The 13,414-nt window shown below is 38.2% G+C and overlaps 1 protein-coding gene across 1 annotated transcript in view; it reads right to left on the minus strand.

The window, feature by feature from the left end:
- The window catches only part of Fzd3 (frizzled class receptor 3), a 54,301-nt gene that overhangs the window by 21,083 nt on the left and 19,804 nt on the right, over positions 1-13,414 (minus strand). Inside the window, exon 4 of the mRNA XM_055609724.1 lies at positions 10,437-11,454. Coding sequence (XP_055465699.1) covers positions 10,437-11,454 — 1,018 coding nt within the window. The remainder of the gene's footprint in view (positions 1-10,436; positions 11,455-13,414) is intronic.

Below are 13,414 nucleotides of genomic sequence, written 5' to 3' on the forward strand. Positions count from 1 at the left end.
AGACCAGGCTGTGGATGTAGCTCACTTAGTAGAGTGCTTGCCTAACATGCAGGAAAGCCTGGGTTTGAACCCCAGAAACACATAAATTGGGTGTGACAGCACACATCTGTAATATAGGGACTCGGGAGATAGTAGGATCACAAATTCAAGGTCATCATCCACCATAGTATATTTGAGGCCAGTTTGGACTACATGAGATCTTATCTCAAACAAACAAACAAAAGAGCTGAAGAAATTATAAACTGGCTAATCTTTCACTTGAAAGATTGGTAGATACCTCCTTCAGAACATGAGAAAAACTATATATTTACAAGATGAATCCTTCACTCTCTGTCATAGTGCAAGAAGAGAAATCCCATTTTCCTCACAATTCTTTCCTAAGTATGGCTGGTTCCACTGAAACTGCCCGGCAAATGGAACATTCCTATTAGAAAATGAAACTAAAATCACAACAAATTAGATTTAATGTCTGCTATTTTTATGTTTTCTGAATATAAACAAGTCTACATAAACAACAGGTGGTTTGTCTTGTGTGTCTGGAAGTGTAAATGTTTTGTTGATCTATAAAAATTATTTTTTTATATTCTGCAAGGCTCAAGGCTCTAAAGTGAACTCGATAGTCTCAGCTAAACTGCTTATAGTACCATGGCAACATACATTCTATGACTAAAACAAAAGCACTAATGTCAGACTCCCTGGAACATGAGGCACTAAGTTAGATGAATCAAAGACATGAGAAAAAAAAGTGCTTTTGAAAATTAATGTTTAGAAGAAAATCTGATGATTACAGTAGAGAATACAGGAAGAATTATATACTTACCCAACAGTGAAATTACACCCTATACAATATATTCAGGTAAGAGATGAAAATCTCTTGTTTAATCTTCATAGCAACTTAGAAGGTAATGTATTATTTCCTTACATGAATAAATGGTTAAAACTTGATAGGAATTCAACCCATTTGATTTGTCCCAGTATGGGTAAGTATATAATCCTATTACATTGCAGGACTGAATTCTAGGACTGTTGGGGTACATTATGTAAGGGGTATCCATGTATATTCAAATGCTGGTTTCTGTGCCAGCACATAGCTGAGTACAGGCCTGACTGTGGTACTGTTAAGCATCACCTGTATCAATGTTTTGTAAACATTGTTCTCTATCACCTTCTGATTGGTTGAATAAAGAGACAGGCCTATATACAGCAAAAGCAGAAGGAAAGAATAAGCAGGACTTCTGGAGAGACAGGAACTCTGGGAAAGGAAGAGGCACTAAGGGATTCACTGACAAGACATGGGAAAGTTGGACAGATGAAACTGGGGAGGTAAAGAACCACATGGCAGAACACAGATTAAACATAGGTTGTAAGAGTTAGCTGGGAACGACAGTAAGCTAAGGCCTAACGCTCTTATAACTATGTCTCTGTGTCAGACTATTCAGATAGTCTGTGTCATTTTTATGTCTGCATAAAAAAGTCTGTATAGTTTTATAGGATTATCAACAACTTCTGGAGAATATAACTTTCACAAAATGCTTCAAATCTTTTAAGACACACTAAATAAATAAAAGGAATTGGTATTAAGGAAAAATAACAACCAGAAACCACCAAAATACCTGGGAAAATACTAACATGACACCTGCTCTATTAGTAAATGTCACTGCTTTTACAGATGTTTTTTTTAATTATACAAATTTCCCATAGAAGACAGAGTTGGCTCTCCCTGGAGAAATAGTCTGTATGGGTGCTGGGAACTGAACTCGGGTCTTCCACAAGAACAATACACTCTCTTAAGCCATCTCTCTAACCCTTTCACCCTTTTTCAATTGTGAAATAAGTGTTACTGAGTAAATTTAGGACTAAATATTCTTTTTAATTCTGGAGACAATATGCCACATATCCCAGCCCAGACTTGAAGTCTCTATCCAGCCCAGAATGACGCTGAACTTCTGACCCTCCTGCTTTGACTTCCAGAGTGCTGGGATCACACACATGTACCACCAACAGCGGGTTTACCTGTTGTTGGGGATGAAACCTAGGGTTTGGTGCTTCCTGGACACTCTACCAAATATCCTTGGCCCTAAATAATACTTTTTTACAATGTGACTAAATACACACACACACACACACACACACACACACACACACACACACACACACAAAAACATTCTTACAAAGGAAAAAAAAAAACTCTGGCTGGTACAAGTGTAGGCAGTAAAATTCCATTTTCAGGAAGAACATTCATTTTAAAATGAAATTTAGACTAACTTACATTTAGCTCATTTTATTCAAATCATAAGCTTCTATAAGCATTAAATCTACCTGGTATTTTAAACAATGCGATCAATTACTTCACAAACTGAATTTTTTAGATATTAGAGGCCAACACTATAGTTTTTGTTAGAAGCCAAACAGCTCCTTTCTCACTGGCTTTGTATTGTTTGGTTATTTGGCGTCTCACCATGTCACACAGGGTGTCCTTACACACTAACGCTTGGATTTTGGGTGTGAGCCACCCCACCTGGCTTACAATGTTCGTATTAATCAAATACATTCAAATGCGATTAGTCTGAGTTGCCTGAGGCAGCTACCCCACTACTGTTTCAAATACTTTAAAACTTCCCATTAGGAATTTCCACCAGTGCTTCCTACACGTTCCTTTAGGCATGCTCAATGTTACTTCAAAACAAGAATACATTATTACTGGAGCTCAAGATCCCTCTAAAATGAAATTCTGAATGAAAACTAGTATCTTAATATTTGGTCGTTAAAAGCCATAAAGTAGGACAAATGTAGGATCCCACTTATATCAGGTACTAGAACAGTCACACAAAGGAGGTAGAATGGTGGGAGCCAGAGATTGTGGGGAGTAAGTGTGGGGTCACTCTTACACATATAGCCTCATTTTGAGAGAATAAAAGCATTTCTGGAAAAAAAAATGCTAGGGAGGGTTACTAACTGTTACTATTTAGAACAGCACCTTAAAGACGCTTAAATGGGACTAAGAGTGTAGCTCAGTGGGCAGAGCTTCTCTCCCCCTTCCATCCTCCAGCAAGCACAGATCCCTGAGTTCCATCCCTAGCATTTTATAATCATGCCTGTACTGGATCATTCCTGGCTACACAGTGAGTTCAAGGCAAATTTGGCCTACATAAATACTATCTTAAAAAGAAAAAAAAAGTAAAAGGGTGAAGGGCTGGAGAGATGCTCAGCAGTTATGAGCACTGGCTGCTCTTCCAGAGGACCCTGGTTCAACTCCCAGCACCCACATGGCAGCTCACAACTGTCTGTAACTCCTGTTCCAGGGGATCCAACGCCCTCACACATGCAGATGCAACACCAATTAAAATAAAAATAGCTAAACATTTTAAAAGTCTTTAAAAAAGTAAAAGAGCAGTATGTATTTTTACATCCACATGTGGCCAGCCTTGCAGTCATTGAACTGTAGTTTGTGTAAGTTATTTTTGCTGACCTCTTAGCTAATGTGACTAAGCAGGCCACATAACTTCAAGCGCTTTAGAATGAAGCCATACTATGTACTTTATGAGGTTACTGTGCATAGCAAACGGTATCATGGGCTTTTACCCACCAGCAAGTCAGCATAACTAGTAGACTTTTAACAGTACTTCATCCTCTTGAACTACACAGCAAGTTTAATTCAACATCCATTTACTCAACTGAGATTAAAAACCATGAAATCACAAAAGAATTTATTAAACTGCATTCTTATTTAAAGAGGAAGGTGATTATCTAAGAAAAACTAAATAACAGAAAAAAATTTAATGTATGCATGCAAGTGTTCTTAACCATGAGATGTGAGTGTGAAAAATGTGCCCACTGAATCTTAGAAAAGCTGGAGCAGTGTTGGAGTAATCCAGGATGACTACTGTGGTCTGTTGATGAGGTTAATGGAGAATCTGGAAGCTTTTTGGCTAAGGATGGATTTTAGGCTGGCTTCTGGTGTCAAAACCTTAAATGGGCAATAGCAGGTTTTAAAACCATGAGTTGGCAAAGTGTTCATGTTCCACCAGCCTTACCCAACACTGGCAGAAAGGCTGCTCAAGAGCTACAGAAAACTCAGTGAAGACTAACAGACTCCTTAAACAAAAACAACCAACTTTCACCGTGAAGAAGATCACCGAGAAGCACAAAGTTCTGTTTCTGATGATACATATCCAGAAATACAATTCTCTAGACCAGCAGTTCTCAACCTGTAGGTCAAATATTTACCATATGATTCAAAACAGCAGCAAAATTACAGTTATGAAGTCACAACAAAAATAAGTTTATGGTTGGGGTCACCACAACATGAGGAACTGGACTGAAGGATAGCAACATTAGGAAGGTTGAGAACCACCGCTCTAGACTTCAAGTTTTAACCTGCTTGAGGAGCACCAGATCACACACCTCCCCTTGAATGAAGTACCTCTCATTATCACAATCAAGGAGAGAGAGCTTGAGAAGGTGCAGAACCCCCTCTTCACCTAAGATGATGCCCTTTCCAGCAAGGAAATCAATCTGCTGCGGCCTCTGTCCAGTTCTCTCCCACCCTGAATGCTGTTTGTTAGGATGCGGATATAAGTTCTTACTGCTTTACTGTTTGTGTATGTTGCATTAATAATACATTTGTGAGCCAGGAAGCAGTTGCACAAGACTTTAATCCCCGTACTTGGGAGGCAGAGGCACTCAGGTAAGTGAGCTCTGGTCTACAGAGCGAGTTCCAGAACAGCTAAGACTACAAAGAGAAACCCTGTCTGGGAAAAACAAAGCAAACCAAATGAAAACAACCAAGCAAACAACAAAAAAACCAAAACCAAAACCAAACAGCAACAAAAATTGTGTGTGAGGGGAAAAAAGTTTTAGAAAATATTTCTACGGGAAAGAAAAAAATTCAACGTGAAGACAAACTTCTTTTTCTTTTATTTTCCTTTTTGGTTTTTTCAAGACAGGGTTTTTCTGTGTGGCCTTGGTTGTCCTGGACTCGCTTTGTAGACCAGGCTGGCCTTGAACTCACAGAGATCCACCTGTCTCTGCATCCCAGAGTGCTGGGATTACAAAAATGCATCACCAACTTGCTTGAATAAAAACTTTTAATATAAGAAATTCTCATTTATTTTTTATTATTTTACAATATCTGAAAATTTTAACATTTAGAAACATCTATTTAAATTATTTTTTCTTTTTTAATTATTTATTATAACTTATTAACTTTGTATTCTGGCTGTAGCCCCCTCCCTCGACTTCTCCCGGTCCTACCCTTCCTTGCTTTTCTCTCCCCCATGCCTCTCTCTCCCCTAGTCCACTGATATGAACTCAGTGGCTGGCTCTTTCATCACCTCCCCTTGTGGGAAAGGAGGTACAGCCTTAGCAGGCCACAGAGGAAGACAAAGCAGCCAGTCCATTTGAGTCCTGATAAATTAGGGTCAGATAGAAGGGGAGGAGAACCTCTTCTATCAGTGGAATAAAAACTTAAGACAAACCAACCCAAAACCAACCCCCAAAAACCTAAACAAACAAACTCCATAAATCACAAAAGAAAAATCCAAAGATAATTTTGATGCAAATAACTGAAAAGCAGCAACAAACAGTGACCCACTAGAGCAGCGAACAAAGCTAACAAATAGGCAAGTCACAAGGAGAAGCCACGAGCCCAATTGGTACATAGAAACATCATCTTATTACTAATACAGGGATGTAAACACTAAAGCTGAGGTGCTTCAAAGGCTGGCAAAGACTTTCATGCCTGATACCCATAAGAAGGAAACAAACGTCTGACTATAAGTTAAAGTAGCCACTTGAGTTGAAGACTCTTCTTCTACAATGCAACAATTGCAGGTGTTGGTAAACAACTTACAGAGACCAGAAAGGGGTATTACCAAGAATGTGGGTATATGGACAAAGAAGAAAAGCCATTTTTAAATAAATGGGAACAGCCATGTTGTGGACATGAATATGATGTTAACACAGCCAAAGCTCACGGACGATGAGAATGACTCTTTTGTGGTATAGACTGTACAGTGCTTTCATCTTTGTAAGAAACATCAGCTACTATGTCTAAAACTCATAACTTACAAGGTAGGGGGAAAATAACAATTGAACTTCTGTTGAATTTCTTAGCAGACTTGCTTACTAAAAGGTCTTAACACAATTCTCAGACTTGAAAGTAAAGGTGAGAGATAGCTGAATCGTATCAACTGCTCCCCATATCTACCTTAGCTACTATCCAATTCTATGTCATTTTAGGGCTGGTGAAGAAACGTTTGTCTGTGAGGCAGTCTTTTACAACATCAAACCAGGCAAACTGTCATTCTCACTGTTTACTGTGAGCACTGACTCTGTGTTAACTCGTACCCACACCTCAGCACTGCTGCTGCTATTTCTCTAAGATGGCCTTTCCTCTCCATTTCTGTATTCACATCTTTACTGCTGTCATTTACTAATTTACAGAATATGCATTCAAAAAATTTGTAAATAGTTCTTGCTCTCAAAGAGATCACTATCTAATAGAAAGAAAAGATACATGAACAAAAGCCCTTCAGTCTGAAATGTAAACATTTTAATAGTGTTTAGAGATCTGAAAGATCTCATTAGATGCAAAGAAGGCCTTTGACAAAATCTAACACTCCTTTATGATGAAAGTCTTGGAGAGATTAGGAATATTAGGGACATACCTCAACATACTAAACATAGTTTACAGCAAGCCCAACTTAAGGAGAAAAACTCTAAGCAATTCCACTAAAGCCAGGAACAAGACAAGGCTGCCCATTCTCTCCATGTCTATTCAATATAGTACATGAAGTTCTAGCTAGAGCAAAAAGACAACTGAAGGAGATTAGGAGAATACAAATGGCGAGGGAAGAAGTCAAAGTGCTATTATTTGCAGGTGAGATAGTAGTACAGATAAGTAACCCTAAAAATTCTCCCAGGCAACTCATACAGCTGATGAGTTCCTTCAGCAAAATGGCTGGGCATAAGTTTAACTAAAAAATCAGTAGCCCTCCTATTACAAATGACAAATGAACTGAGAAAAATATCAGGGAACAACACCTTTCATAATAGCCCCAGATAATATAAAATAATTTAGGCTAACTCTAACCAAGCCAAATGAAAGACTTATTTGATAAAAACTTCAAGGTGTTGAAGAAAGAACTTAAAGAAGATATCAGAAGATGTAAAGATCTCCCATGCTCATGGATGGGTAGGATTAACACAGTAAAAATGGCCATCCTACCAATAGCAATGTACAAATTCAATGCAATCACTATCAAAATACCAAGACAATTCTTTACAGATCTTGAAAGGACAATTCTAACTTTCTATGGAAGAACAAAAACACAGAATAACTAAAAAAAATAAAAGATAAGAACAATATCCCTGATTTTAAATTATACTAGAGCTATTGTAATGAAAACTGCATGGTATGGCATAAAAACACACATGTTGATCAACATTATTGAACTGAAGACCCAGACATAAATCCACACATCTATGGACACCTTATTTTAAATAAAGAAGCCAGAAATACACATTGAAAAAAAGATAGCATCTTTAACAAATGGTGCTCGTCAGACTAGATATTTGCATGTGGAAGAATGCAAATAGATACATAATTGTACAAAACTCACGTCCAAGTGGAACAAAGACTTCAACATAAAACCAGACACACTGAACCTGACTAAAGAGAAAGTGGCAAGTACACTTGAATACAATGGCACAGGAGACAACTTCCTGAACAGAACACCAATAGCTCAGACATTAAGATCAATAATTAACAAATGGTACCCCATGAAACTGAAAAGCTTCTGTAAGGCAAAGCACACCGTCAATAGGACAAAGCTGTAGCCTACTGAATGGGAAAAGAATTTTTTACCAACTCCACATCCAATAGAAGACTAATATCCAAATTATAGAGAGAACTCAAAAAACTAGACATCAGCAGAACAAATAATCCAATTTTTTTAAATGGTGTATAAATCTAAACAGAATTCTCAACAGAGGAATCTCAAATGGCTGAGACATACTAAGAAATGTTCAACATCCTTAGCCATCAGGGAAATGCAAATCAAAAACTACTTTGAAATTCCATTTTACACCTGCCAGAATGGCTAAAATAACAACCCATGCTCACAAGGATGTGGAGCAAGGGGAACACTCCTCCATTGCTAGGGGGAGTGCTTGTACAGCCACTTTGGAAATCAATATGGTGGTTTCTCAGAAAACTTGGGAATTGATCTACCTCAAGACCCAGCTATTAACACTCTTGGGTATATACCCAAAGGACTCTCCATCTTACCACAAGGACGCTTGCTCAACCACGTTCATTGTGGCTTTATTCAAAATGGCCAGAAACTGGAAACAACCTAGATGTCCCTAAAGACAGATAAATGGATAAAGAAAATGTGGTATGTTTACACAATGGAGTATATCTCAGATGTTTAAAAAATGACATCATAAAATCTGCAGGCAGAGGAGTGGAACTATTAAAAAAAAATCTTTCTGAGTTAGGTAACCCCGACTCAGAAAGATAAATATGGTAAGTATTCATATGTAAGTGGATAGTAGCTGTTATGTAAACCAAGCTACAATCCGTAGACCCGGAGAGTAGATAAGGAAGAGGGTCTTGGGGGAAGATCATGATCTCCCCCAAGGAAATAGAATAGATTTTACAAGCAGACTGGAGAAGGGATTGTCTTAATAGAGTCAAGGAAGTAGTTTCCTTGCACTAGGTTTCCACATCACCCCAAGTGCCCCCAACTCCAGCTGTCTCTGAATTCTCTCCCTCTACCCATCTCCTCCTAACTCCCAGGCCCCAAGCTCAGGGAATCCCACAGAAGAGGAGGCAGAAAGATTGCAAGAGCCAGAGGGGATGGAGGAAACCAGGAGAACAAGGCCCTATAAATCAACTAAGCAAGATATATATGAGCTCACAGCAACTGACGCAGCAAGCACAGGGCCTACATCATCTACACCAGGTGTTCCACATCTATATTATAGCTGGTAGCTTAGTATTTTTATGGGACTCCTTAGTGTGAGAACAAGTGGGTCTTTGACTCTTGTGCCTGCTCTTGGGACTACTCCTCCTACTGGCCTGCCAAGTCCAACTTGAGTTGATAGTTTTTGCCACATTTTGTATTTTGTCATGTTTGATTGTTATCTCTTAGAAGCCTGCTCTTTTATAATGAGAGACAGAAAGAGTAGATCCGGAGGGAAGGGGAAGTGGGGAGGAACTGGGAGTAGAGGAAGAGGAACTATAATCAGAATATATTGTATGGGAATAGAATCTATTTTCAATAAAAGAAGAAAAAGTTGTTGCTCTCAAAGAGTTCACTGTTTAGCAGGAAGAAAAGATACATGAACTCTGAGCCCTTTACTCTGAGCTGTAAGCACTTTAATAGTGTTAAGAAGGTCCAACAAGTGTCGTGGAGCTGTAACGTACACTTAGAGGACAGATGAACAGATCAGAACATTCTCTTAAGAAAACTTCTTGTGAGGGAATGAGAAACCGCTCAGCAGCTGAGGGCACTCATTACTCTTGGAAAGGATTCAGGTTTGGTTTCCAGCACCTACACATGACGGCTCACAACCACCTATAACCCTAGTTCCAGGGGATCTGACACCCTTTTCTGAACTCTCCTGGCACTAGGCGTACATGCAGTGCACATGTGTGTTATGTTAGCAAAACATTCATACACATAAAATCAAATAAATAAGCCCTAAAAAATAGAAGAAAGAAAACTCCTTTTAAAAAGAAGATTAGGAACCATGTACAGGATGAAGTGCTCTGAGCTGTTCTCAGCTATTCTAAGACTAAATACCAGCTGGTCACACATTAAACATGGGCAAGTCACTCAGTATTTCAAATATTCAAACAAAACAGACATGTATGAAAATTTAAATTATATACAGAATCCAAATAAATGATTTTTAAATTTCTTTCTAGATCTAAAATTCTGATTCTGTGACTCTTCTAACTCAAAGGCACATAACAAAACATTCAATATGCAAACAAGAAAAAATAAGGCCAAGAGTTTATGCAACTGATTTCTACTATTCCCATAAAACTTCAAATAATTACTAATCTGACACCAGTGAAATTTCCACAGAAGACATAACCCTTTTCTCAGAGTTGGAATAGTTTTTTTCCCCTATATCCTTGACTTTCAAAGTATCAATAAATATTTTGTGGTAATAGAAATAAGTTACTTATTTAAGCTCATAGTATGGATATGTAAATCATCTCTTAAATTGAATGTCTATACAAATATGTCTATACAAATACAAATATAATACGTACCAATTCTCTTTACTTTAAAACTTTAATGTACATGCTTAACTGCCATGAAGAATTAGAAAGAAAACCGCAGGTAAGATTACCTCTTCATAGTAACCGTCTTTTCACTATCACACATTATGAGAATTAATAACAAGGGTTCCCTTACCTGGTATGGACACGGAATGTGATATTCTCTGCAGCGTTCCTGTATCCATGTTGTTTCCCAGATGCCACGGTAAGCTTGCTCATAAAAGTAACATCCAATTACAACCAAGAGTGGTACAAGGTAAAGAATGCTGAAAACACCGATGCGGATCATGAACTTCACTAACTTATCTTGGTTTTCCTTTTCTAATGGGATCTCAATCCGAACTCTGTTTAGGGATATAATGCCGGCTAACAGGAGAGAAACCCCAACTACCACATACAGGCAGAGGGGAGCAAGAACGAAATATCTTAATGCATCAACATCGTACAGGCCGACAAAACACACGCCACTAATATTGTCACCTTCAATTTTATTCATCGCTAAAAGGATGATAGTCAGAGTTCCGGGGATGCCCCAGGCACTGGCATGAAATAGCAATGCTTTCTTCTCAATAGCTTCACTACCCCACTTTGGCACAGCTGCTAAAAACCATGTGATGGTAAGAATTACCCACCATACACTGCCAGCCATAGTGAAAAAATAGAGTACCATAAAAAGCATGGTACAGGCTTTGTTGTGAGATCCTTGTGTCACTGTGGAAGCCTTATACTGTGCAGGGCTAGATGCATTGCAGGCTACTCGGTCCTCAAGCAAAAACCCAATGAAGAAAATTAACGACACCATCATGTAGCAGACTGCATAAAATATAATAGGTCTTTCAGGGTAACGGAATCTTGTGACGTCAATCAGAAAGGTTAAAAAAGTGAACAGCGTGGCAGAGAGGCAGATGATTGAAATCAGGCCTATGAAATAACGAGCAAATGACAGTTCTTCTCTCCTAAAGTACATATTGGGACATGGTGGTGAACAATCTCGCACGTGCAGAAAGGAATAGCCAAGATCAGGATCAATTTTCAACTCTCGGGGACACCAAAAACCATAATCCCGCTGTACTGCAACTGGGGCTCCTTCAGTTGGATCTCCAACTAAATTCAAATCCACAAGCCGGGGATAAGGCTCATCACAATCTGGGAACCTAAAAAACAAAAGATAAGAACCATATTTATTTCCAGAGAAATCTGCTGCCACTTAACAATTTCAATTTCTAAATTTAGTCCCTATCATCTATTCCTGTCACTTGGGATAAACAGAAATAAAGAGAGTGGCATGTTCTGGTAGGCTTCAAGCAGATTTTAAATGACAAAGTAGTAAAGCTAAATTTGTTTTACCATTAAAATCAGTAATCCACTAAAACTCAAGCCAGCCATCAACAATAAACAACATATGAAATAATGTATATAGTATAATATCTATAGTTTCCAAATGCGAATGTGTGTGTACGTGTGTATGTGCAATTATATTGTACCAAGAGAATATCAGCTAAAAGTTCAAACCTAAGATTTGAAAATCTTCTTTAAATGCCCAAGGTGCTGTGAGCTAGACCAGTAATAAACAACCTCACAAATGACTTTTAAATTTCATGCAGTCTTTAATTATCTTTGGGGGAGCAATGCTGGGTTTAGAACCTAGGCTTTTATGAATGCCAAGCAAGCACTCTACCACTTAAGCGATGCCCTAGGCCAGTCTCTGCTTATACTACTGAGTAACTAAAGGGCATCTAAGGTCTTTAAATTCACCTAGCTTTTTTCTACCATCTGACAACTTCTCTCCAACATACTGTAGCCTTTAATTTAGTTATTTCTAAACACAGCTGTGCATAAAATTAAGAATTTTTTTAAGAAAATCCTGTTTAGCTTCACCACAAAACTAGTTTCAGAAAGCTAAAAAGCATACCCCCTTAGGAATGCTTTCACTATATTACATAGATTTTGATGTGCATTTGACTCCAGGCATCTTGATTTTGTCAATGACCTATTCATCATTCTATATTGGTTGTTTAATCTACATAAGTCTATGTATTTTGTAGTTTCTCAGAGTGTTGATTTCTAGCTTTATTCCATTACAATCAGATGGAATACAAGAAATTATTTCAATTTTGCTGAGACTTGCTTAGTGAGACTCCAGGGAAAGTGAAGAAAGCAAGAACTGAACTCTGTGAAGAACCGTAACACAATGGACACCCAGGAAGGTGATCCAAGAAGGGAACAACTTGTTCTGACACAGCAGCTCAGATAGGATATTCTAAAGTTTAAAAAGGAGGGCAGGCTGAAGTGGCAGGAAATCAAATGAGACACAAGTTTAAATAAATGCCAGAATCTTATCTTAAATTTGTCTCAAATATCTCAACTTTAACATGCTTAAATTTTCTTTTATTTTCTTAGTTCTCTGCAACTTATCTTTGTTTAGCTTTCATTAATCAATCCCTATATCCAGTTATTTATGAACTGTGCTGCTTTCCTCTCGCTGCTTTCAGATCTGTCCCATTCTCACTACCTCACTGGGTTCTATTTTTACTTATTTTTAACATGTATTAACTATGCTCCAACTGCTCTCTCTGTAAGCATTTTTGCTCAACCTGAATCTGTCTTCCCCATTGCTCTCTGCTACCTCTTAGATTGCTTAGGCTGAGTTAAATGAATATACTCTTTGACAGGCATAAATTAAACAAATATTGAGTGTTTTCAGTGTGCTAGACTCTTCCAGATGATGAAGGCAAGCAAAGAACAGAACAAAGTCCCTGTTCTTAAGGAGCTAAAATTCTATGAGCAAAGTTGCTGAGGGGAACAAGGGAACATTTCTTTACCAGGACAACTTGCTACAAATAACAAAAAGAAGAGCTATAGTTTGGAAAAAAAAACTAACAGGTTGGGGAAGAAACTGATGATATCCATGAAGTTGAGGAATGACTCCTATGGTCTGAATGCCCCCAAATCTCATGGATTGAAACTTTATCCTCACTGTGGAGGTACTAATTACAAAGGCAAAGCCCTCACGGACTGGCCTTCAGGGAGTTTGCCCTTTTGCTGCTTTCTAGCCCGTCTGCCATGTGCCTCTACAGACTACTGCCAACTCAGTCAAAATTACTTTAAAGAAGA

This window comes from Psammomys obesus, unplaced genomic scaffold (genome assembly GCF_907164565.1).
Source record: "Psammomys obesus unplaced genomic scaffold, mPsaObe1.curated_primary_1811, whole genome shotgun sequence".
Classification (NCBI taxonomy): Eukaryota; Metazoa; Chordata; class Mammalia; order Rodentia; family Muridae; genus Psammomys; species Psammomys obesus.